A 26,740-nucleotide genomic window follows, 5' to 3' on the forward strand; every position below is an offset into this window, starting at 1 on the left:
AAGTGATGACACAGTAAGAATTATCGGTAATATTTGTGATGAAAGAACACATCACTCAAGTGGCCGCCCCTCAAACGCTTACCGCGGGCACACTGCTATAAGGGCAAATTAATCGCATTCCGCTCGCTCTGAAAAAATGACTACTTGCTATATGCGGATGATGACATGTTGGCATGTACATCAATAGAGGCGTATACAACTTTTGTACAGTCTTGCAAAAAGCTCAGAGCGACAGATTTGCTTTTTTATTGTTTTTGGAGGGAGGGGCGGATGAGGGTGGCGAGGGTGAACTTGTCTTGCTTGAGTTTATGAGACTATATGGCGTATTATATACGGCTGCGTGTTATTCACAGGATAACGGTATTTCACTGTTCATAAATTCTGATATTCATCTTCATGAAGACACTAATCATGTTAATGAGATCTCCCAATAATTAGCAACAATCATTCAAAAAGTTAGGGGACACGTAAATATCAATATGCCATACTCAATTTTATTTTGTCAAGTAATGGCACAAAATAAAAATCATCTGTAGCAGCCTTCTTGTCTACTTAGTAGATTCCAGTAGATGTACAGTCGACTGGAAAAATGTTATCTGGAACCAGATGATTTTATTTCGCGTAGCCGCTTGACGAATTAAAAATGGAGGAAATTCTTAGGGAATCACAATGTCCCATCATTGGTAAGCTAGTATTAGAAAAGACACGCAGGCTACTGATGTGGTCCTACACCTTCATTGTTGGTAAATAGGATTTGATCTTGACTCATGCTCTCGCTCCCTTACAAATCTGTGAATCAACCTCATTGTTTGACCAAAATTATTTTGTCATTGCAATGAACAATACAGTTACGCCATCCATCCATTTTCTGTATGGCTCATCTTCATTTGGGCCGCATGTGAGTTGGGGTTGACTCAGACTGACTTTGGGCGAGATCATGGTTGCACCCTGGACTGCTCGTACGCGTACAGTACAAAGAAGCATTCTCATCGCGGACAATTTAGTGGCTTGATTGAATCAAATGCGTCATGGAAGCTGGAGGTGCAGGAAAAGAAACCCACCAGGGCACGGGGCCAAGATTTGAACCCAAAACAGCTTGACTGTGAGGCAACCACCGTTTAAGGAAATATCAGCTAAGACTCCAGATCCACACGGCAGCTCAATTTTGCCACAAATGCACTATTGCAATATTTTTCTGATCTGTCTACGTTATGAAGCTTTAGATGACCTTCAATGTCCTGTTATGGATGTGACATCCAAGCATCTAATTTCATTAGATGACAATGCATGTCCTTGGGGACAGAATTAAAAAAAATAAAAAAGTGAAAGGGTAGCGTAATCTTTTCAAGACGCTTAGTGGCACAACAAACAATAATTAAGCAGTATTAGACTTCCAACTTCAACCCCTAAAATTGTTTCTTGTATTTCATTCTATATGCAAGTGATAAATAAAATGAGCAGTCACGCCAACAGTGTCACAAATAAAGGCTTAAAAATAATAATAATCAGAATCACGCTAAAAACAGCACATCTGCCAAAACGAACAAACTTAATCGAAAACATCGTTTGGCGCAGCATCGCCAAATGTTTCGAGTCCCGTTGCACAAATCAAAGCTCAAATTTTGATCCCTATTGTTTGACATCTTTTGTGTCTTCTGATTGCTCTTCCAACGACATCACTTTAGGGGAATGATGACATGAAACATTTTTCCACCCATCTGTTGCGCAAACTCATGCCAAGTCAAGATTTGAGCGATGGAAAACGGAAACCAGACTTTGCATTGGCTGACATTGTGTGTCACGAGCTTTGCTGCTTCAGCATTTAGATATGATCGTCATTCATCCATTTTCTTGACCGCTTATCTTCTCGAGCGTATCCCGGCTGACTTCTTCATTTCGTGTCGTTGTATACAAAGAACCTGAGAAACGTAATTATCATCGTCAACATTTGCTTCGTTTTGGGGGAATTTGAAAACATAATTCGCAGTGATTTTTTTTTGCCACAGCAACACAACACAGAGCTCAACTTTCAAAAACATAATTGTACACAAACCCTTCCATGACTTTTGATAAGCAACAGAAGGCAAGTCAAATAATCCCAACATAGTTCACATAGGTGGAGTGTCATTTTGAAGGCCAATATCATGTTTACTTCCTTTGATCGTTAACCTGTGACTGTTTTTGACATTTGTTGGTGCAGAAAGGAACTGCCGGCTTATCTCGATACCTTTGATTCCGTATTTGTTCGAAATGTGTAATTGCATTTCTCATCGAGGTATCATTGTGCGACGAGATCTACAATGAAGCTTCGGTGAACCGCATACAGTTGTTCCTGCAGAATACATGCACGCCCGTGTCCAGCAGCTGTTTGGCTCCGTTTTTTTTTGGTTTTTTTTGCACGTGTCCGAGAAATAGTACATTGTACTTGTCGTGGAGTTGCAGAGCCTGCAAAAGGCCAACAACCAAATGGACGCGGATCTTAATTGTCAACTATTTATCTCCCAGAGCAAGCAAAGACGCTGTCACTTTGGAGTTTTTCCAGTTGGGGCTGTCAACCGCAGCGCCGTTCGCTTTCCTGTTCGAAAGGGATAATTATGGAAAGCACAACAGCGGGCTACAGTGTGAACAAAAATAGCGGTGTCATATTTTGAAATGAAGCGCTTTGTTCTAACAGTCATCTTGTGTGTGGCTGTTTTGAGTTGTCAATCTCTTTCCCGAGATGCCACTTTTATGTTCTCTCTTTTAAATCCCCGAGAGGGAAAACGGCACCGGCGAAGCCAAAAATGGATAATTGTAAGACGGGCTTCTTTCTTAGGCATCCTCTGGCTCGATCCATCCTCTATAAAAAAAAAGTGAAATTAAAAAAAGAGGTGATCAGGTGCCTTGCTCAAACAGAGTAAGTGGGCAGATCTTGTTTATCTGCACTTATGATTTCACCAAGTTTGATTGGTTTTGAAGCTCAGGTTTCAACTTTCAGCGGGCGTTGTAGCCCAGGGGCCGAATCCGAGTCGGAGCTGCAGCGGGGTCTCCTCTGGGTTCTAAAGAGCCACGGTGTTTAGCCATCAGCCCTTACCACTGACTTTGATTAATCCTTCATGGCCAAAGAACTGAAAAGAAAAGCTGGGGGGTGCAAGCGGGACCATCTGGAAACCTTCATAAACATGCCTGTCTTTCCATGCTCTCCAAAGGATTCTAGGAAAACCGTAAAAATGAAACGAGGGGTCCCCATTGCAAAGTTTTTTTCCCCCCCTCTGGAGGCGCAATGTGCATATACGCAGCAAGCACGACTGCACTCACACCGAGTCCGTACCCCCGTGCTCCACCTTGCAGGCCGGACCGAAAAAGGCTGATTTTGTAGTAAAAGTATTTTCCATTGGCCTTTTCTACGGTGCCGAATTACACACGTCTGGTCAATTTGATGAAAAATGTTTATAATTTACTGCAGCTTGGATCAGGACCTTTCACCGTTGCACTGCCGCTGAACGGGGCACAATCTCCAAAACGAAAGACAGAGTATAAGTCTGCGTTAAGAACGAGCCAAAACCGCCTCCCTTACATCTGGACTCCGTTAAGATTTGATGCTTACACCCACCAACAAAAAAGCAACGCTATCAGCATCAAAAGTACAAATCATGTGCCACAAACACGAGTGGGAGGAGGCATGTACGCCAGACAGGTGAGCAGACAGATACGGCTCGGGAAAGACACAAATCCGAGAACCGCAATCCTAAAATCCGCATCAAAGTCTTTCAAAAACCTTGGGGCCATGCGACGCTGACAAAACTCCCAATAAAATGAAGTAACGTGAATGAGCAGGTAGCACACAGTAGCTTCAACCAATAAAACCAACAATAAATCTTTTTACTCGGCCACGAAATACCTGATGGTAAAGAGATGAATGTCAGATCCCTTAGCAGGGTGGTCAACCGCCCAAACATGCTTTTCCACATCAGTGGAGAGACAGACCTTTCCCATTGAAAAAAATATTTCAAATGGAATGTGTATATATATATATATATATATATATACTGTATATATAGGGGCAGAGAGTCCTCAGGGCAACAGAGTGCGACTGATGAGTGCCTTTGATCTGGTGATAGAGATGCACGCACGACAAGACGAGGGGAGGTGAAAATAACAGTCAGCGAGGTTTATTTCTATTGTTACGGAGGAACATGCTGAAGGTGGGTAGACTAGCCACAAAGTAGGGGTAGCGTTACTTTTCAAATCAGAGCCAACAGTACTTCTCCAAATAATTACTTAACTCTTTCATTCCACAAGACGTACTTGTCTTTTTAAAATTAGTACTTTTTCAAATTAGGGCCCGCCTACCAAGGACGTACTTGTACGTCTAAATGGTTTTTTTTTTTGCCTCATAGAGAGGAGGAGGGTCTGATGAAATCTGTAAATCTGTGAACATCAACTGGACAAGAATATAACATGGGAATGTGCAAATTGTGACATTGCCCAATGAAGTCGCTTGAACTGAAAAAATAATAATTGTAATCTTTGCGAAATAATGAAAATGGTTTAGGAGACGTTCTTTTCTCGGACGAAGACGTTTTGCCTTGGTCGAGCGACTGCTTGGCTTCGTTTGATTGGTCAAATGAGGGCAAACGTGATTCATTTGTTGCACTGGATCGGTGAAAAACAGCCATGGGGACTGCGCAGAAGGCAGAAGTCGCTAAAGTACAGTTTCACACTCAAAGGTGAAAAGTATGCTGCATCAAAACTACTCAAATAAGTACAATTTATTCCCCAGAAATAGGAACGGCAAAAATCGGTGTATGCGAGCTGTGTATGGGGAAATGCCTTGAAAGAGCAAAGACAACGCAAAAAAAAAAAAAAAGTCAAATCCATACAAGGTTGTAATTCCGATAGGATAATCCGATTTTTCCCACACCTTTTATCTTTTGACACGCAATTAAGTCGACAGCACGTAATTTAAAAAAAAAAAAAGAGAAGCAATGACGAAGGCTGCGTTTTTATTTTTCGGAGAGGATTTTCGGTTGGAAAGTATGACCATGTGAGAACACAAACAAACACACGCCTACCTCGAAACATAACATAGGCACACCCAATCGACAATCATATCCTCCCGTCATTTCGGCTACATGGATCCAAAACAGCACACAAATCGCCCAAGAGGAATTAGATGGCTATTTACAGCCGGTTGGACACACGCGAGATCCCATTGTGAATATCTGAGCTTGCCTACAATGCACGAGGAGATCCGCAACTCCAAAAGTCTTTTGAGATGAAGTGGAGCCTACCGACCACATTAATCTAACGCCCCCACACTCCTCAGCGGGACCGCCGCTGCTGCCCCAGCGACTGTGTCTTCTTTTTTTACGCTCCTGACTCCTGTTGCCATGTCTCAGTCGCATAGCTGATATGCCTGGTCTTGCCTGCCTCAACCATCCCGTCGCTCAAGTCCAATCAAAGAGCAGGCCCGGCGCGCGATTGCTCAACAGCTGCTCGCAAACCCCAACAGGGCCGCACGGTGTGCGGCGCGCTCCAACAGGGGGGACGCAGGCGGCGGAAGCCCGACGGCGAGGGGCTGCCGGTAAGGCGGGCGGCAGTTGGCAACCGCTGGACACACGTGGTGCATTTGTGGTCCCGGTCCAAAGGCAGACTCGTTTGTCGAGGCGGTTCAAACTCAATGCGTTGGTGAAACACTTCAGAAGTAATGAAGAACGAACGAAAAAGTAAAGAACTACTCAGAGACTGACATCCCCGTGTCAGATCGGAGCCGTCGTTTGGCCTAAAGGTCGTTTGTTGCTGTTCCAGAGAGTCTTTTGCGAAACGTGCAGGAATATCCACACACACACACTTGTGGTGCATTCTTGAAATCAAATGGTTCGTAAGCAATTTATTTTAAAAGGGATTTCCGGAAGGTGTGTTCAAAATGATATGACAGCATTTTGCGATCATCAGCTCTGTGGTTTATTTCATGTTGAAACGACAGGACAGGGGACCCCGTTATTCGGGGGTTGACAGGGTCTGGGGACCAACTGCGAATAACAGGGACGGGTTCTACGAAAAAAAACCCCAAAAATCAGCAGCAAATACCGAAGTGTGAATATGCGGAGTCCATCTAATTGCTGTTCCTGTCGAATGTCTGAATGTTCTCGACTCCTCTTTCCGTGCCAGTCATATTGCATAAAAATACTTCACGCGTGTCACTTAACACACCTCCGCTGCCGTCATGTCGCTCTTATCTTCAGTCCGCAAACTATAGTCGAGACTGAATCATCAACGCCTCGGCTTGTTGTGGATGTGATGAATTAACAATCAATCCCGCACAATCCACAGAATTCTAAAGGTCACGCTCCGAGACGGGGGATTCCCCCCCCCCACCCCCACAACTCCGAGGTCGATACTATGATCCACTCAACCCCCTCGCCATCCTGTGTCTAAACTCGCCTGACGGACAGCAGCAGCAGCAGCAGCGCCAGCGGATAGTAATACGCTTGTATTCATCCAGCACTTCCTGCAGAAGTGCCGGTTTCAGACAGATGCCAGGACGCCTTGCCTCAAATCTGAGGAGCTCAGTGTCGGGGAAAAGGTGTTGTTTGACTTCTGAGAAGATCCGCTTGCGGGTCAGGAAGCCTGCTGTGCAAATGAAAACGATTTGCCGCGCCTCGTTTAAATACTGGAGCGGCAAGTGTCAGTATCGACGGTGCAGTTGTACATCCCCAAAATATATTTTTTTAAATGACAGACCATAGAGAAAAGTGTGGTTTGACTTCCGAGGAGATCCGCGTCGCAAAGCGAAAGCCACGCAATCTGTTATCATAGGCGGCAAGGTGCCATGAGCGATCCCTCCCTCCATTTTTTTCCACGCTAACTTGAAACATGCACGCGCAAACCCACGCAAAGGTTGAAAGTCAGCGTGTGAAATTTAAATGAGTCGCTCCGACGGCTTGGAATCCATCGCACACCTCCGAGGGACAGGTTCTTAGACCAGATGTTGGAACATGTGTTCCCGCTTTAGCAAATTATTATGATTATTTATTTTCTTTTTTATGGGGTTGCTGTTTCTTTGCAGCCATTAGACGAAAACTCAACGGACAAAAACTCACAGGTACTTCAAGTGTCGTAAAAAAATAGACCTTTTGCGATGAGATGTCAGAGCTATGATAACACTAACGCGCTATAAAGCGGAGCTCATCGCTTGGGAGGTATCATGTCTTCATTGGCCGTCATCTTCAACAGCTGGCTTTCATTTCGGAGGAAGGGCAGACTTTGCAGCCTTGTACCAGAAACGCAAGACATATACCGCAGCTCCATATTTGGGCCTTGCACTCAGTCGCGGACCAGCTGTGAGGACGAGAGGTTTCTAAGTCCCTGAAAACCTCGAAACGCGCACACGCACGTATACACAAACACACACCTACACTTACTGTACATAGCTATTCTAGTTAGTGTATACTCAAGGATGACTTTGCTGCGCATGAATCAGTGACCGCGGTAACGTTTATTCCAGTCACAGCTCGCACCTGCACGCTTTGGAAATATCGCTATTGGTGATGGTGACACAATGATAACTTATACGCAAAAAAACCCAAAACTGTCAACAACAAGGGAGATCGTGCAACGAACTAATGGGAGGTTTCGGGATAAGAGACAGCTGTGTGCAATATCGCTGTGTTTCCAGGAGCTTTAAGCAAAGGAATGGTAAGTAGATGTTCCATGAAGATAAACTGGAAAGTGTAAAAACACCTGAGTGGTCAAAATGACACAAAACGGTCAACCGCAGTTGTACTATTGATATGAGAATTAGCAAAACGTGTCTCATATAGTCGACAGTAAAAATGTATTGTTGTTTGAAATTTACAATGAAAAAAATGTTACATAATAAAACCTACACACCCAATGAAAAACAGCCAATCACAGACCGAAGGCAAATTTACAAGGTGGCAGTCTCTTCAACTCATTATGGGCATATCCCGCCAGCCTCCCAACCCCCCCCCCCCCAAAAAAGAAACAAACAAACAAATCTTCAATAAGATTCAGGGATCTGTTTTCGGTGACCATAGAGGCATGTAAGACCAGGTGTTGGTAATTTTGCAGACCCCCGTAAGCCGGCGTTGTATTTAAAAAATGGGTTTTGCGGCGCTGTGGGTGAGAACACAAAACTGAACTGCAAACTCCCCCCTTCCAGTACATTTCAGAGTCTGAGCTGTTTTACTTATGTACATGAGTTTAATCAGTACTAATACTTTTACGAGAGTCTTTTTCTACACAAGTATCAGTACTTCTACTTAACTCATTCACTCCCAAAAACGTTTTTAAACGTCTTTTCAGACTTGGTCCAGAATTGGCTGGTACTGAATGAGTTAAGTATAGAATGTGTACTTTGGCCAAAAAAGTCCCCCCCCCCCCAAACAATTCTGTATTGTATAAATTATAAAACAAATGGAGTCCGTGTTCCATGTTAAGCAATGATGTCATTCCATTTAGGATATTTGCATTTTTTAAAAAATTAAATAAGGGTTTAAAAACATCGTCATGTGAACAAAATACGAAACAATAAATCCTGTATCAAAATATTCATGTTTGTTGACCCTTACACCATAAATGTATGGGTCATTCCGTGGCCTATGCCAACATTATATAAGACTGTATTGGGGAGTAGCAGAGGAAAACTACCATCAGACCCATTCTCAGTGCTCGAACTGAGTACAGACAAGTCCTTGTGACGCAACAAATCATTTTAATATTTGAAAGCATTAACAAAACATGACGGTGCTTGTTAGTGACTTGGCAAATCCCAAAAGAAGAATCCGGCAGCTCTTAGTTCAGGTCCCGCTCAGATGGGATGAAGACCACCAAGACAGCTGGGAGGCCCGAAGTGGGAATTCTTTTATCATGCTATCAAATGAAGTCACAGATCACTTCTGTGTCGGACCCGGGAAGAGTTAACAAAGCCGCGCACACAGCACAACCTCGTGTCACCTCCTGCTCACATCACTCAGCTTCTCCAGTTGAACAGCTGCTTCCTCCTTCCGCGCACACACACACATTCGGCAGTATCCTCACTCATTTACAGTGCGGCTTAACTGTCCCGTATAACACGGCCTTTAGTTTACTGGATCTCCTCCAAGGGAAGATGTGTTGTGATATTTCAATAACTTTGTTGCCTTTTTCCGCAAAGGTTTCACTGCGACTCGCCACTTATCGCGCAGCGGCCTTGACGGGATTACAGGGAATTAAGAGAACAAGCAAAACAAGCTTCCGCCTGAAGAGATGTTTTTCAACTGCGACCATTACCGCAGCCGAGGAGGTTAGGTCGGTTGAATAGCGGGATTACGCAAAAATTCCTCGACTGATTTCCGTTAAATTTTGCGGACGGGTGGAGCATGCGCCACGGTGACAGTCGACGAAGGTGTGCCGTTTAGGCCTTGGCGGAGGTCTGCGTCGTTCTGATTGCAGTTTCGGTGTACTTCTAAGCCGTGAGATGATAAAATCGGACAGCTGCCTCATCTTCAGAGATATCTTGGCACATGTAAGCAGAACACTGAACGCTCCATTACCGTGCAGAACTTTTTCTCCATCGCCGACATATTAGGAAACTGATTTATGTTTTAACCCTCAACCATCGAGCATTTCTTGGTCTTCTGCTATACGACCTGAAAATGTTGGAGTGCTCCTGGGGGGTGGGGGGAAGGGGGGGGGCGTGATCTGATACGCCATACCTCAAAAATATTAGACACCTTCACATACCTTTCGCCAATATGTTGTTTCTGAGGTCTTGTTACATATTCAGACACATCAAATAAAATTATTACACGTGTACTTCAAACGCATGCCCAGACTGTTCCTTGAGAAAAGATTGTACGTCTTTGCCAAAATATGGAACTTTTTTTTTTTTCCTTAAAGGCATTCACATTCGAAGAAGCAATTCACTTTCATGTTTCTCAGATTCCCCTGAGTAGAGGTATCGCACTTTTGGAAAGATTACTTTCTTTATTAATACACGTTGAAAACAAACAAAAATAGTCCTGCACTTTCCCGGAACTCCGGATGTGACACAGAGGAGCCGTAACGGTAAACAAACACAAAAAAAAAAAAAAGCGAAGGAAATTCTGTGTGGGCGAAGTGGCAATTGTGCTAATGCTTCAAGAACTAAACATGGTTGTGGGTGCACTTCAAAACAAAAGTGTGACACACTGCAGCTGTCACGGAGCCGGAAGAGGATGACGACCAGGATTTCAGCTTCGATCTTTTATAAAGTGTGGGGAACATATTGTAGATTAATAGTCGCCAATCACCAGCCAATTAGATGAAAGAATAAAAAAAAGACGTAGAGTACTTTTGGTTGATTTATTATCCGAGGCTGACTAATATTTTATTTTGAAAAACGGCTGGATTCTCACCGTTATGTCTGTCCACGACGGACTCTCGACGTATGCCCAGATGCTAATTGTCTGGGGCGTGTAATGCTAATATTTAACCCACAAGCTAGCAAAATTGGTTTAAAATAAAATAAAATAAAATAAAAAAAAAAAGACCAGGCACAAACACATGATACAAAAGATGCAGCCAACGGCTCTTAACTCATTCAGTACCAGCCAATTCTGGACCAAGTCTGAAAAGACGTTTAAAAACGTCTTTGGGAGTGAATGAGTTAATTTAGCATTCTGAGGAGTTATATATTTTCCCACGCTCGCTGTTTTTTTTTTTGTGGAGCCTCATGTTGGTGCATTTCAGGAAGATTCTGCTCATATCATGACATGAAGTGGCTTCACATTTAGAGTTCTTCATAAAATACCCCAGTTTTTGTTTTACTCGTATCATTCATGAACATGATGTTTCTTCTTTAAGTGTTACCATAGTGACCGCATCAAAGCGTCATTACAAATTATGGGTTTAGTGCAACTACCAAAGAGACATAAACATACACTGTGGATTTGCGGTTGTTGTTGGAGCATTTTCTTCATCAGCCACCAACGGCGCTGCCTCACCACAATTTTGTTTTTTATCATTGCGGTTAAAGTCTGCAGTGGCGTAGAACTGCACTGGGCACCGTTTTGAATATTTCTAGTTTTGGTCATTATTTATCCTCATTCAGCGGAGCATCAACCGATGAAGTAACCGCAATTTCCTGCTGAAAACACCTTCAAAAATGAGTTCGCTTCAGAGGGAAATGGCTAAGCAGTCATGACATCAGTTGTTCATCGTTTTTTTTTTTTTTTTGCTCTCATCATGCAATTAAAACACCCGAAGTGGACGCGAATCAGTTCCCACCACTTTTCCGCTGCGTTAGCTGCACACAAACACGCATAAACACAGCTGTCTATGATAAGGCACATTGGGGTTGTCAATGGGCAATACATACTGTCCGACCAGTCAAAAATTGGGATGCGTTATATCAAACAATAACAATCACACGTAAGGCCGCGGGCCTTTGCAACCGTTGCCTCAGCGACAATACCGACAGTCAACATGTCCAGGTGTCAAGTGCATGCCAAAGCAGCAGGTGACGCTACGAGTCGAAAGTCTCAAGCAGAGTGGCTTGAGACTTGCCAATAAAAAAGGCAAAACAAAAATTGCACACAAGGGAACCGGAAATCACGTTGATCATTTGTGATGATCAACATAAATAAAAATGATGATCATTCATAAAAATATGGACGCCACGTTAACAAAACAGGCAAGAAGTTCTCTCTAGATTTGTCCACACTGTCACCTCCTGCTGCAGGCTTTTCAAACATAAGTATTGAAATGATCGGTGGCCAAGTCATGCACCTGGTATGGTTGATTCCAGAGGTCCGTGGAACAACGGTAACACCGACCGCAGCCACAGGCCTAGCATAGCGTAGCGGGCATGATTGATAACGCCCGAACTAAATCCGTTCAAGCTGCTAAGCGGTTCTCCAGTGGCCTGTAAATACTCAACACTTGGCAAAAGGAAAGGTTCTTTCTGACATGACTGTAGCTTACCTACAAAAAAAAAAAAACTGTTACACATCTACAACCGACATCCTTCAGCATCACTACAGATGTTTATCTTGCTTCTTACGTCTTCAGGCTAAGTTGTGTTTTTGCCGTGCTTAGACATAGAAGGAACCGGGGAAATTGTTGTTTATGTTCTTCAAAGAAGCTCTTAGCGTAATGTTTTATTTACGTAGACTAGCATTAGTCGGTGGGAGGAAAACCTGAAACTTCACTCTGCGCTTCACATTATTATTCTCTCTGTCATTTCCACGTACCTTAAGCGCACTAAAAACAAGCTTGACGGTGACTCACATCGTCAGGGTGTAATAGAAGTCCTCAAGATGGTGAATTTTGCTTGCGATGACGGTATATTTACGTACATTACATAGCTGTGGCTACGGGCTTCCCAATAGTTTCTTTTCCAACACACCACCAGTGAATTACAACTGAAAAAAAACCCAGACTGTTGCAGCAAGGAGACTGTGCAGTTTAATACCCCAGTTTTCTGAGTGATGGCACAGCAACAAGATAGGCTAACATCTTTTTAGCTAGCAGCCAATGCCCACCAGGTCCAGTCAATAGGGTGCAATTCAACTGTATGTACCATTTAATTTGGTTCACGGGTGAGGTGGACGTTGAGGTGGAATAACACCCTGAACCTGTCACCAGGAATTGCAGGGCTCATATAGTCAATTACTCACATTCATGTTCACACCAATTGACAATTTAGAGCAGGGGTGGGTAACATTTTCAAGGAACACATTTGATTTGTAGTGTGAACAAATGAGCCAGGTCATTTCTTGAAGAGGTAAAAAGAAAAAAGAAATTTGAATAAGGATTTAAAGGTTACACTGCAACTCACCCTATATGCCTTTACGTCAAACTGGCCCATGTCGCAAAAATGCAAACATCTTCTTTGCAAGAATATGCTGTCTTTACTCCTACGAGTCAAAATACCGTTTTCTAAATTCATAATATTGCGTTTGTGGAATAAGAATTAAGGAGATAAATCAATCTTTTCATCAATGTCAGGGGGGCAATACCACCATCTGCTGTTAAATGAAATCACAACTGCCCTCGGGCTCGCATGAGGAACATCATGTGACCAAACCCAAAAAACAGATGAGCCCTGAGATGGATAAAAATGGATGGATTTATCTGCTTGATTTGTATTCCACGCAGCAAATATCATTCACGGGACTGAATATTTGTGTTTTATTGTCATCTTTTTTTTCTCGAGTTGGACCAAATGCAAAAACAGAAGCGCGGACATCGACTGATGGTATGAAGGTGTTTGGTGCGATGCTGAGTTTGTTTGTCTGTGCATCAGCATTGGGCTCATTGTGGTTGGCCTCGGGGATGAGGAGTGAAAATGTGAAGGTGTGTGTGTGTATGGAGGTGTGTGCGTGTGTGTGTGTGTATGTGTGTGGGCCTGCCTGCGTGCGTGCGTGCGTGCATGAAATTGTTGCTGGTGGGCCCCAGCATGACTGCTAAGGTTGGAGCAATCATATGTTCAGCTGTGATTTCCATCAACACATTCCTGGACGCTCACACACTCTCTCGGCGGAGCTGCGCACAGCACCCCCCAAGGATGTGACCTACAGCCCGTGGACACATGGCCGCCTCACAAGCGCTTATCACAACATGGCAGCCCGTAGGATAATGGGAGGCCTTAATCTGAAGCCACGTGGAGCCCGGCGAACCTGACCGCGGTCGCTCCTTGCTTCGAGAAAACACCGGATGATATACGACACCGTTTTGTAATGGGCCAACAGGTCTAAACGTGCCAGACTGAGTACAGGCTAAGGGGTCAGACCACATGGACAACAAATGGCTGCTGGGGTCGGGACTAGGGATGAGAACAACAGTCAGTGAAAGTACTTGTCATATCTTGACCACCGGGAGACAACAGAGAGGTTGCATGGAGAGATTTGGTTGAGGGGGAGTGGGCGACGTTGGCGTGAGAGGAAGTGCGTGACAGCAGGCGGCCCTGAGGGCAATGCCAGCAGGGCCGTCGCGATGAGTTATATGAAAGGAATTGCTCGTCAAATTGAAATCAAAAGTGCGCACACAGCCCTCTACAATTGCACCAACAGGCGTGTCACTCTATCAGACCCTCATCAGACTCATGTTAATTGTAACGCACACAGAATTGAGAGACTGGCTATACTGTAGTCCTTGTGTTGCCATTCTCCCATGGTGCTTTGCAACATTGACCTGATCTTACCCTTATCCATATGCACCCTAATTGTTTATATCAGGGATGGTTGGATGGTTTGCTGCCTTCTTTAATCCTGTCACTTGTTTTGCATTCCTTTTTTTTCCTTCTGAAATGAGTCAAGTAAAATGTATGCGTTCACTTTTTCGTCCTTACGTCATCTACGAATGACCTGACCCGTCTGTCCATTTTCAAAAAATGGAGCACAAAAGCTTTTCATGCTTTACAAGAGACTGCATATATTGTTCAAAATGTCAATAAAGTAGAATATATTTCATCGTATGACTATTCTATGGCTATTTTAAATATCTCGTGGAATGATGGTCATAGGCTGTGATGGGTTAGCAACCAGCCCAGGATGTAGCCCGCCTCCCATTATTATAGTTAGCTATTTTCATTCATAATGATAAATTATAATAGCAGAGCTTGATGACGATCACATTTTTTTTTCCCAAAGCAGGAAAAAGACCGAAAATGTTATGTCCAAACACACAGGAATGACAGCGCTGTACTACAAGAACTTTATTCCTTCCGCAACATGGACCAACTTCATGACACTCGTGTCAGTTTACAGTATAACACTGTGTACTAACACTTATAGCATATCGCCGTGCTATGCTAATGCATGGAAATATTTGACCAAAAATGAAACCCGTAGCACTGTCACTTGAAAAAACGATGATGGAAGCCCCCCCCCCAAAAAAAACCATTGGCTTCCATTTCCTATTATGTATACGGGGGGGGCGGTGTTAGTCCAAGGCCCCAGCCGGGCGGAGAGTTTATATTTGCCTTGCCCCAGGCGCTGGCAACCCGCACTCTGACCCCGGGAGACACTCGTAAAAACTCAAACACAAACACACGCCGCGCTCAGGTCAACGACAGCAAAAAGTCAACAACAGAGACTCTGGGCAGACTCGCCGACGCTTCGGCTAAAATAGAAGCTTTGAGAAGGACGAGTTATGAAATGAGTATTGAAGGAGAACCTCAATGGTGTGCTGAGTCATAACAAATCGTTTGATTTCTTTCTCCTCCACCCGCTTCCAATAAAGCGTCATGTCTAAACTCCCCACACAGGTGCACTCTGTCAGTGTTAGAGGGCAAACTGCATGGCTGGCATGGCGCCACCATGCACCGAATGCTTGTTAATGCAAAAGGGGTTCACTTAAGGTTCGGGTCCTTCCCACATGAACACGCTGGCTAGTTTTTCCTTACCCGAGGGAACTGGCGTACTCGGTTTCTTTTTCCCCCGACTGTGAAATTATAAATAGGTGTTGGCAGACCTGGAGTAATCACCAAGTGGTATGTGCATTATTAATAGAGGTTAATATATCTTACTCATTTTTTTATAGCACACAGCAGTGATCCTCACATCTTCCTTTATATGTGGAAATTAAATTGTTACCCAGGGAACATTCATGTAATTCCTATTTAACAACACCTCTGTGGGCAAAGTGTCAGATGAGTCTGGCACTCCTTGAGAAATTGATGCGATGCGTATCCATTTAAATGACCGATATTTAAGCTCGCAGGTAGTGTGCTTTATGGCTTTGCAAAACCCATTTTGGAATATTCTTTTTTCAAATAAAGGGGAACCCCCCGCTAAGCGTCAGCGTGTGCTGCGGTGTCTTTGAATCACCATGTGGTGGAGCTGATTGATGGGGCCGGGGGGTGCTCAGTTCAGTCCACAGCACCGAACAGACAGCAGGAGGCTGCCGACGTGCTACATCACATGTTGAGTGAGGAAGAATCGGTCATTTTCTTGTTTAATCAGCGATCATTGATACTCACAGGCCTGAGTATTAGGTAAAATATACAACTTGCGACATGAAAAAAAATTGCCTTCATACATATATAGAGGGGGATACACACAATGGAAATGAATTAAAAAGCGAACGAGTTTTTCGAGATACAAGCCATCAATTACATGAGGGGTTTTGGGGTTTTTTTGCTTTCACTCGAGGGCAAAAATTTGGCTTCAACCTGTCTAATCCACTCCATGTTGAATCTTACTGTCAAACTAAACATCAATAGAATATCTTACTTAGTGTATTTAAAACAAATACATCAATTTGTATTAGGAAAGCCTGCACAGTTTATTGTGAACAAACAATGCGAAACGCCTTAGACTGACTAAACAATAGCATCACCGTCAAGAGGTTATTACCCATTGACAAAATAATAACGGAACAGAAACTGCGGAGCAACACATGTTGACAGGCAATATAACAATAGTGAAAGGCATTTTTTTTTTTTATCCTCTGTCAAAAAACAAATATTCCAGCATCTTACCGAGGGGCTGTGTGTGACCTCGGTCTCCGTGTCTATCGGTATGCTTGTAATATACTACAAAAAAATCTTGACCTCATCTGCAAAATTAAAGACCCTTCTGTTGGTTTTAAAAAGGCTTTCCGTTCACCCACGGGCGATAATCAAAACATTTCTCGATCTCATTGCAGAGGCTGACTTTGCTACGGCTTTTGGAATGGCTCTCGTTAGATTGTGGAGGAGTACCTGACAATTTGCTTGCCACAGGAAGTGTACAGTATTCATTTAACAACAGAGTAGGGGGTTTAACGCGTCAATCCTGATTCAGGTAGACCAAGAGGAGCATGAATGGGCCTCTGAAAATCGCCATGGCAGATTAAAAATACAACTCCAGTAGGTCCTCTTTTCTAAACATCGGTTAACTTTTGAATTAGGCTACTTCCTAGAAAGAGTGTCAAACTCTCCCCTGCAGCACATCAAGCGGTCTTCCTGCGCGCTGTCTTTCCTCTATATACTGCATATCTGCTTCCCCTTCTCTATTGTATAATGTCTCAGTCTGCTTTCTGTCATGCGTTCCCTGATATTGACCCCAACGTCCCTCCTTTGTCTTCCAGGCTGCCTTCATTCACTCTCTCACTCTCGCTCTGTCCATCTCCATCGCCGCCCCTCCCCTCCCGTTCGCTTAAACTGATCATACTGCAGCGACATGTTGCTCGGGCAACATACTGCAGCGAGCCACTGCAGCCCTTCACCGGCATGTCACTTGCGGCCCTCAGGAGGAGAAGTGGTTCTGAAATGTGACTTCACATAAAATTGCTCAGGTGGGTTCAACAGATTTTTGTTGTTTTTTTAAATGCAACAGCTGAAAAAAAAAATCACTGTTGCTCAAACTATTCATTTGTAGAGTCTAAACTTGTAACAGCGAATTTGATCACAACGGAGTGTTGTTCGCAGCTCTTATTGGAGGATATGGTTTTGCCGAATACCTCCGCCCCCACCCCCATTGATGGACATACCACCCCTGATTCGCCCCGTCTTGCCTTCTTCCCTGAAGCATGACGGAACAAGACGTGCCGGTGTAGCACAATGGGACTTGCAAACAAACACGCACACACAGAGACAAGCAGACACCCCGGGGTCACTACATAAGATGTGGCCATACACTGATGCCATTGTTTGAAAAACCTGAAGCGATTGCATGAAACGCTAACAGTCCTCCACTATAAGGTTGCATCTACACTTTTGCACACCTAAAAGTGCGCAAACACATGCAAGAAGCAGCTGAAGTTTTGCATTTCACCCGTCGATAAAGTACACTTGCACATCGTTTCGTTACGTTTCCAAGATATTTTTAGCCCTCTACCCTGTATTGAAAATGGTTCCTCCCTTGCAAAACGGCATCGTGTATCGCGATGACATCGGCAGATAAAGCGGAACAGCTAAAGTGGAATTTGACAAGAGTTGGAATTGGAACAAATTCCTGTGAAAAATGTGCCTCTAAGGTAGCACACAAATCTGAAGGTCATGAATGAATGACAATGCGCGAGTCTTTATGTCTAGGCAATTATAGGATTAACTTGTCAAGTGTGTTTTGCCTTTGCAGTCCTGTCGGGAAAAAAAGAGAAACTATGATATAGGTATCAAGTATAGCAAAGTATATGATACCCTGTTCAAAATGCATGCATATTGATCCAACTCTTTTTTTTTTTTTTTGTAACTGCAAACAGACAATGTGCATGCAAAGAGAAAAATATGTGAGCTTGCTGACATAGTGGACAATGACAGTATGGACATTTTGGGCAAATGTCAGCATTAAAACGAGCACACGGTAGACCTGAGCGAGAAGGTTCACTTAGTAAGACGACTGTGTCCTACTGAACAAACGAATTGTGAAGTTGTGAAAAGTTTTTATGTCAGTTGATATTTCCCGATGACAGAGTGGACATGTTAAACTTGACAACACAACAGCTACACGCTTAATGTGATGAAATTACCAAACATTAGTACACATTTTTACGGTGAAACGACCCACTGTGTTTTTGTCTCAGTTGCAGAATGCTGGTCGGAGTGTCACTGAAATTAACGAGTCAGGTTTTACGTTCAAAGGGGTTCGCGCTGATGCATTGTAACTATCCGGTGTGCTCCACGCCTGCTTACTTTGTAATACAATATTTGCAGGTCATTGAATGGATTCGCATGTCGCTAAGCCTTCAAAAGAAAAACATTTAGGAAAACGGGTGCTGCCACAAGGGATTCCCCTGACCTCTTCAGGTTGTACTGCAGCATTCCACCCATCTTTGGCGGTTCACACCAAAAATGCGAGCCGGCCCCGTCTTTGAATAGTGCGTAAAAAGAAGAAACAAAAATTTTAAAAGGCTATGTAACGTTTCCGTGTCAGCACAAGGCACATAATCTGGATGGGAATCTCAACTGGATGCGGTTGGCTTTTTATCTGTGTGCGAGCAATTGGACCAGCATGTTGGTTTTTTGCTAGCACAAAGGGCCTTTTCATTATTTGCAAAGATCTGCTTCTCCAGTGGCGCTGACTGACTGTAAACAATAACGGGCCATCGTGACGGATGTAAAGAGAGAAGGCTGAGTGAGTGCTGTGCCTCAACGAGCATACAAGGGCACTGAGTGACGGCTGGATTCCATGCACCTCTTTTTTCACTCCTCGGGGGGCCGCAGTTCGCCCCCTTAAGCCAGAGTGGGATGTCTACAGATATGAGCCCTTTGCCAATGTCAGCAACGAGAGTGACGATATCTCCACCTCGGTGTGGAAAGAGCAGCGCACTCACCCCCGCCCCTCTTCCGCCCACCCCGCCGTCAAAGAAATGTACAAAACGATCCAAATGTTTCGCCGGTAGTCGCGCGGCTGTGTCATCATCCACGCTCAATTGAAAAAGTAATAAAAGCAAAACACAATCCGCTCGCTGCCTAACGTCACGGCCTCTTTTTCTGCACAGCATCAAAATCCTGAGACATTTTTACAGCCAGGTGAACTCGGGCCTACCGGCAGGAATTTACATTCCTTCCAAGACATCAAGCAGCGGCTATCTCCACACCCGCAACTATGTTCTTTTTAAAAATGTATATATTTTTCTGGTTTTATTTTCTATGTGTATGAGGGACTATTAAAGCCAGACTGGACACAAAAAAAACCCCCCGAAATAAAATGAAAATCTGCAATGCAACAAGAATAGAAGTTTGACATGAAGACATTTAGATATCCATCCATCCTTTTTCACTTTTCGTCTTCAAATATCTGTTGCTTGCAAAGGCTGTAATACTACAACTGTCGATGATATCAACTGTTAGCATAGCCATGGCATTTTGCGTGATATATCAGCATTAAGCAAGTGGGGGCCACGCTTAAGGCAACGTCAGTTGGCCGGTTGAATGAAGCAATGTGTAATCCTCATTGTTTTAGGTTAAGATGATCAACTCTGTGTTGTTTTTGTTTTTTTATTGTTTAAAAATATTAATTAGCAGTAGAACATATGCAATGATGTTACTGCCACAGATAAAATGTTAAATTGCCTTCAGTGGCAGACATACAAGTACGTATGTTGTTCTTGTGTCTGTATAACACCATTATGAGTGGATATAGATGTTTTTTTTTTGTTTTTTTTGATCCAGCAGTGGGGAAGATGTGAGATTTCGAGCTCGAGTCTGCACTCCAGACAAGCTGCGGATTTTTGCCACTCAGACAAGATAATGTCACTTCCTTGCTCAGATAGAAGCAAAAGCATATGACTCGTGTCCGCTCTTTCTCAAGATTTTTTTTCTTTTCACTTCCATTTGGAACCACGCAACCAGTGGCACTAGCCACACACAGTCGAAGCGGCACTCGGAACCAACATGAACTCACCACCCCACCAAATGGAAGCAGCTGTTATCAAAAGTCTTTCACCGGCCACGGCGCTTTCCAAAAAGCAGCGCTAGCATGTATTTAATTCGATCAAAAAGTGAAACTTTTTACAGGTCTCTTGTGTGCTGTGTTTTTGATTGTGTACCATGTTATGGTCTCGTGTCACAAGCCAAATGCAGACTGCTGAAGAGAAATCATATCAAAAATTCTGCAAAGCCCCAAACATAAAGTGGACAGTTGTTGTTCATGCATGTTTCCACTTGTGCATGCCCACGATGGATCTTTTGCTTGGCCGGAGAACAGTCATAAGCAATGTGCCAATAAATAACAATACCAGTGCTTTCACTCAGTACTCACTGCTTTGGACGTTTATCGTGCCAGTGGAGTTGTCCTTTCCCAGCAGGTTCTCCACCACACAAGTGTAATTCCCAGAATCCTCCAGTTTTGCTCTGCTGATCTGGAGTCTGGAGTTTTTCCTGTGGGAGACAACACTCGCACAGCTGAGTCAGGGGAACCCGGCCCGAGAGGAAGCAACATGGAAACACATAGAGTGGAAGCACGGGAGACAGTGAGGCAGACAACAGGACGAGCGGCCGCATGGCAACAGGCCTCTGCTTTGATAGGATGCTGGAATAATAGAACCACTCGGGATATTGTACAGAGTTCAATGTGGTTTCATGAAGCCACGTCAAATGTCTCGTGGTGTTTTTTTTTTAATAACGCTGCTTGTAATTTGGCTCATAAACGGCCACGGTGACGACAAGGGACCCTTAAATGCATCGACATATTCCAAGATTCTATTTTCTTGTTGCACTTTACTCACATACTCTGCTGGAGTCAGCAATTTTAATTACATGGTCAACAGCCAAAGTAAAGACAGCGTGGAAAAAGGAGCAGGAATGATTAGAAACAGGGCACAGTGCTGTCTCTTTTACTGGGTGGCGAAGTGTGGTACTGCAACCAAAAGCATATTGACCTCGAATGAGAACCAGCAAATAGTGAGTGATTGACTTCCTGCAAATGTATTTTTTTTTTCGCGCTTACCAGTATATTAATAGGTGCAACCGGAAATACACCGCAAACCATGATCCCGGAATACTTTAATTCTAATTTCCAACGCATCTTACATTATTTAGAAAAATAAATGGCTTACAGATAAAGATAAATATTCACTGCGCGTAGTGTTAAAACTACTATTATTTTAGTGTTTAGTGTTAACAGTTTATTAGTACGTTTGTGTGTGTGTGTGTGGTGTGGGGGGCGGGGGGGTACTCACTGGCTGCTCTTTATTCGAATTTTTTTGCTTTTCTTCAGCTCGTTGCCATCTTTGAACCACCGGTAGGTCGGCACAGGGTTCCCCGTGGCCTCGCACTTGACTGTGAACTTGCTTCCCTCGTCCACTATTGATGGATTCTTCATTGGTTTTAACTTTGGAGCCGAAGCTAGAAAGAAAGGGGGAGGAAAGGGTTAAGAATTCTTCATGGAGAAAAAAAAAGTTTAGTTTGCACAATTTGATGCTCCATTGTGTATTTGAGTTTGTGCACAAAGAAGAAAAAAAAAGAGGACATGGATGCAGTCGAGAGCCAATTGTCTCTCAATGGACTGAGCTAACAAGTCTCTCATGTGACCAGCAGATGTTGTCACCAGAGGCATCATCACGTTGATGTCAGACTAACAAACAGGTGCAATTTCAATCTGGTTGTCTTGTTATAAAATTACCTGCTATCAGATAGGATACAAGATATAGGAAACATCGACAATCAATTGCCACTGTAGCATTATTGACGCTAACTGCGTGTCAGCCTTTTGGCTGCTGCTCGTGTGTGTGTGTGAGAGAGAGAGAGAGAGAGAGAGAGAGAGAGAGAGAGAGAGAGAGAGAGAGAGAGAGAGAGTCCAAATATTGTGTCATTTCTATTAATGTCATGCATTGGATGATGAAAAATGATCTTTGTCACACACACACACACACACACACACCGATACAGTACACGAAGAACACATAGCCACACAAACACTTGCCAGCTGACAGCTGCAAACATGTGTAGGGTAAGACTCACTCACTCAGGGTGGGGAGAGTGAGTTGGGGTGAATGAGGGTCAATCAGGGGATGGCCAAGATGCCCCCCCCCCACTCCTCCTGCTTTACACACAAACACTTTCTCCATTCACGATATTATGTGAACGCTGAGTAATGCTTTCCAATTCCAGCTGTTTACAACTCCATTAAGGATAGAAATGAGTGCCAAAAAAAGTTGCCATTGTGACGCATTTATAACAAGTTGTTCTTTTACCACCCAACCATGTCCTCTTTCTGGAGAAATTGTCCTACTTCCGTGACCTGATAAACTTGTCATAACTGCGAGGAGAGGAACAGCCTCAATGATGCTGCATTTTCTTTTGCGTGTGTGCGTGTGTCTATGAGACGAGTGATGAATTTGGGGCACTGTTATCTTAAGCATAGGAAATTGCGCAATTCAATGCACAATATAAGTGTGATGATTAAAAAAAAAAAAAGATTGGATTTTCAATTCTACCGAACACTGCACAATTGTCTCATGCTACGGCAAAATTTAAAACAAATCTCTCTGATAATGTCAATCATATGTCCAGTTTGCATCTCGCAATCAATCAACTCAGCTGGATTTATAGAGTGCGTGTAAACCACCAAGGCTGTATACAAAGTACTGTCCATGGGGCAAATATAATTCATACGACAAACAATAAAGCAATAAACTAACAACGAAGACAATAGAAAGCACAAAAAATCAGGTCTCATGCTGAGTCAAAGGCCAAAGAATAAAAATCAGTTGTAAGGAGAGTTTTAGAAGATGGACAGCGAGGGGGCTTGTCTAAGGTTCAGCGGGAGGTTATTCCAAAGAGAGGGACCAGCAACGGAAAAGGAGCCAGTGAAGGGATGCCAGAGTAGGAGTTACGCGTTCCCTCTTACGGGTCCCAGTTAAGACGCGAGCAACAGCATTTTGGACCAACTGGAGACGCTTCATGGAGGATTGGCTGACTCCAAAGTAAAGCGCAACAAAGCCACGTTATCAACACAGTTGAGCTAACTTGAGACTTGAACATATTTTACTTATTCACACCTCGGGTATTATATACGCCGGTATTGGGAAACAAAAACCATTCCAGGATGCATACTTATTCCTGTAGTACTGCAGGTACAGTCCGATCGGATTTTCACAGACATCTGCCGATGACATGAAAAGGTCCATTCAAAATAGCTCAAATACAGACGACAAAGAGTATTTTTAGATCAATCATCTGTTTGTATATTTGTCTGTGAGCCGCATGGTATTTATGGCATTAGGTGAGATGGAGTGCGGGAAGAAGGCAGATGAGTCTTTGTTGGTCGTTTTATCCCAAAGAAATGGGAGACATGAGATGGAGCATCTCAAGTGATGAATTCAAAGATTTAAGAGATCTCCTTCTAAGTGTGTTTCAAATTATTATGCAGATGGGATTGAAGAGAGGGGAAACATCTGCATTTGATTCTCTTGATCACCGATATCAATCTCAAACAGGTTTTCCAGATGAGACTAATTACAAGGAATTTTACAGTTTGTTCGGCATTATTCATTAAGCAGTCCAGCGTCTTGCCGAACGCAAGAAAAAAATGGATGTTGCACGAAAATCATACTGTTCAAAGAATTATTATTTTTTTTTTCCGATGAAGGAATTAGTGTCTGGCAAATGCATCGTATTCAGAAAAGAGCTGTTAAAAAGTCACTGATGAGCAGGAAGCAGGTATTTAAAGCCGCTGCAGTCTCTGGAGTGCCGAGAACCTTTTGATGCAGGATCCCCGAGGCTTGCGGTCATAAAGCTGTATTTCGGCCACCCCCTAACGAATGCTCACGAGGCAAAACATTTTCAGTAAGCTCTGAAACCCACGGAGACTCGTTTTCAAAACTATTTTATCCACCAAAAAAAAAAAATGCAATGTGTCTTTGAATGTCGGAATTTGTGAGGGTTTTTCATTGGCGCCATGTTCCAAGAAGGTTGCAACTTGCCCAAGGAGGTGGCAGATTGATGTGTTGGCCTAGAATGATGGGAAGTGAAAAGGGAGGCTCATTTACTGTGCCTGAAAAGTGTCAACATGACCTCTGAACCGTGGCTTCCGCGGTAAAAATCATTATTATGCACGACAACGTACAATTACACCCTCAGAAATAATACCACTGAAGCTTTTAGCTACTGTGGGTACCAAGGGAGAAATGAATAATAGTTTGAGCACTGTAATCCCTGATTTTAAGCCTATTAAGAACCAAAACAATTTATTTGTACTTATATCTTGAAGGCAATTTTCATATCCGCAAAACTTTTGGGCATTTTCTTCAACTGACCAACTTAAAATTTTGTCGAAGTGTGTAGCTTTGACATTTAAGTTCAATCAACTTTTCTTTGGTTATTATTATTTACGTTTTACAGTGCATTCACTGACTCAAAGGTCATTGGTTGATCCCAAAGATGGGCTTTGAAATGACCACCTAACATTTTTTTTTTGCATTTTCACAGTTGTCATAGGCTGTGTAGGAGGTGGTGAAGAAAAAAAATCTGCATTCAAGAACACTCAAGCATGCGGCGTGTTTGACAGAAGACTTCATCACACATTTTCGTCAACCGGCCTTTATTTCAGGAAAGCCTTGAATTTAACTCAAGTCTCCAAATGGGACTATTTCACGGACTCTGTGCGATATCTTAGCCGCCTATACGGAAATAGACTGCGTAAACAACGTTTGCGTTATCTGGCTTTACCCGCTTCACTTTGCCAGATTTGGCCCAACGCGGTGCCTGAGGAAAGTCTGTCATTCATCCCGTCATCAGCAGAGAAAACAGCAGGAATGAGGTTGCTCCGTTAAAAAAAAAAAAAAAAATGGATGTTTCGTACTTTACCTCAACACAGGTTCGTCCTTGCCAAGTAAATTAAACAAATTCTCCCTTCGCCGAGAAGAGTTACAGAAACACTTATCGCGAAGCCAGATGTGTATGAAGGACCGCACTATGCACCGGCGTAATGAAGACGCGGGGTGCCGTCACGCCGCCGTACCTTCTCGACGCAGATGTTGAACAGTTCTCCGTGGAGATTCATATTCGCGTCTATCTTCAAAGCTCTTTCATCTCCGCGACATGACATCCGCGAACCCTCTGGCAAGCGCGCACGCAGCGTGATATACAGTGGATGCTCCTCTGTGGGACGCCTGATGAGGAAACCATCATACAGGAGATGTTTGCTCGACACACATGAAGTGCAGCGCAAGTCAACCGCGCTCACGTAACGTCCCGTTTTGTTGCCCGGGATGTGATTTCTCAAACGGTTGTCTCATTTTTTGTAATTTTTCTTTTTTTTTTTGCGTGACACCTGTGGGAAAAAGTGTTAGGCGGCACTGATAAACTCGGGGTCTCTGCTAGCGCCTGCCTGATTGTCTGCTTTTGAAGTGGAAGGGGCAGCTGCAGATGTAGGACAATAAAAAGGCAAAAAAAAACGGAGAGTCCAGGCCTGTGTGGCATGTCGGCGGCTCACGCTCGGGGGAGGGCAACAGTTGGAAATGTCAACGCGACAGCAAGAACAAAGTCGCTGGTTGAATTATCATTCGTGATCGAGTCGACATTTCTCATTGACTTCCAGCAGTTTAGGGGAAGGAATCGGAGGCAAGAAACCTCTTACCCCCAACCCCCCCCCCCCCCCCCCACACCTCCCTTCGACTTCTGGACCAAATATCCCAGATTATTCCGGTGTTATGTCACTTCACTACATGCTGTCCAGAGACAAATTGCTCGATGAGACAGCTCCAGAAACGACCTTTGCATCGGGCCGACGGAAGACAAGTCGGTGTACTGTCTAACATCTGTTCGAAAAGATCATTCCTCAACCACAAGTAAGGAAACGGCTTTCACCAGATAATTAGCTGGTGCATCGTTTAGATATGACTCAAAGCCTTTGCGATAAAGCTACTTTCTACAATAACAGCACATGGTTTCTTTCTCCCGCTGGCTGCTCATTAGTCATTATCGCGGCGCTTTCTTCGATGCTTAAGTTCGGCGAATGCGGTGGCGCTATGCTATGTTACGACTGCAAAACAAGCGCCACATGCCACAAAGACCAGATACCGTCCTTATAGGTTGGATGTGGGTCTTTAAAATTTCAGTTGATTCTGTTAAATTAATGGTGTGTGGAGCAGTTGAAGCAAAATATGAGTGCAACACCGAGCTATTTTTAGAAACGAGTTTCCTACCAATGATCCTTTCAATTAATCCGATTTTTTTTTAAAACTGGATTGCGTTATTAAATAACGACACCAACAACAAAACGTGCATGTGAGGTGCAGGTGTTCTTTTTGTCCACTTGGAGTTGCCATCCTCACGTTCTACACTGTAGTATCCGTGACTATGAATGTATGTGGCTTTAAAAGTAAAGTCTAAATTGTTTTATGG

At 43.6% G+C, this 26,740-nt stretch overlaps 1 protein-coding gene across 3 annotated transcripts in view; it reads right to left on the bottom strand.

The window, feature by feature from the left end:
- nrg2a (neuregulin 2a) overlaps window positions 1–26,740 on the bottom strand; it is a 72,536-nt gene that overhangs the window by 17,156 nt on the left and 28,640 nt on the right. For all 3 annotated transcript variants that reach the window (XM_086130464.1, XM_086130463.1, XM_086130465.1), the window contains exons 2-3: window positions 21,574–21,739; window positions 20,655–20,773 (exon numbers count right to left, since the gene is read on the bottom strand). In XM_086130464.1, the coding sequence (XP_085986590.1) occupies window positions 20,655–20,773; window positions 21,574–21,739 (285 nt within the window). The remainder of the gene's footprint in view (window positions 1–20,654; window positions 20,774–21,573; window positions 21,740–26,740) is intronic.

The sequence above is a fragment of the Hippocampus guttulatus genome, chromosome 15 (genome assembly GCF_054856545.1).
Source record: "Hippocampus guttulatus isolate MCC_2025c chromosome 15, RoL_Hgut_1.0, whole genome shotgun sequence".
In the NCBI taxonomy this organism is placed as follows: domain Eukaryota; kingdom Metazoa; phylum Chordata; class Actinopteri; order Syngnathiformes; family Syngnathidae; genus Hippocampus; species Hippocampus guttulatus.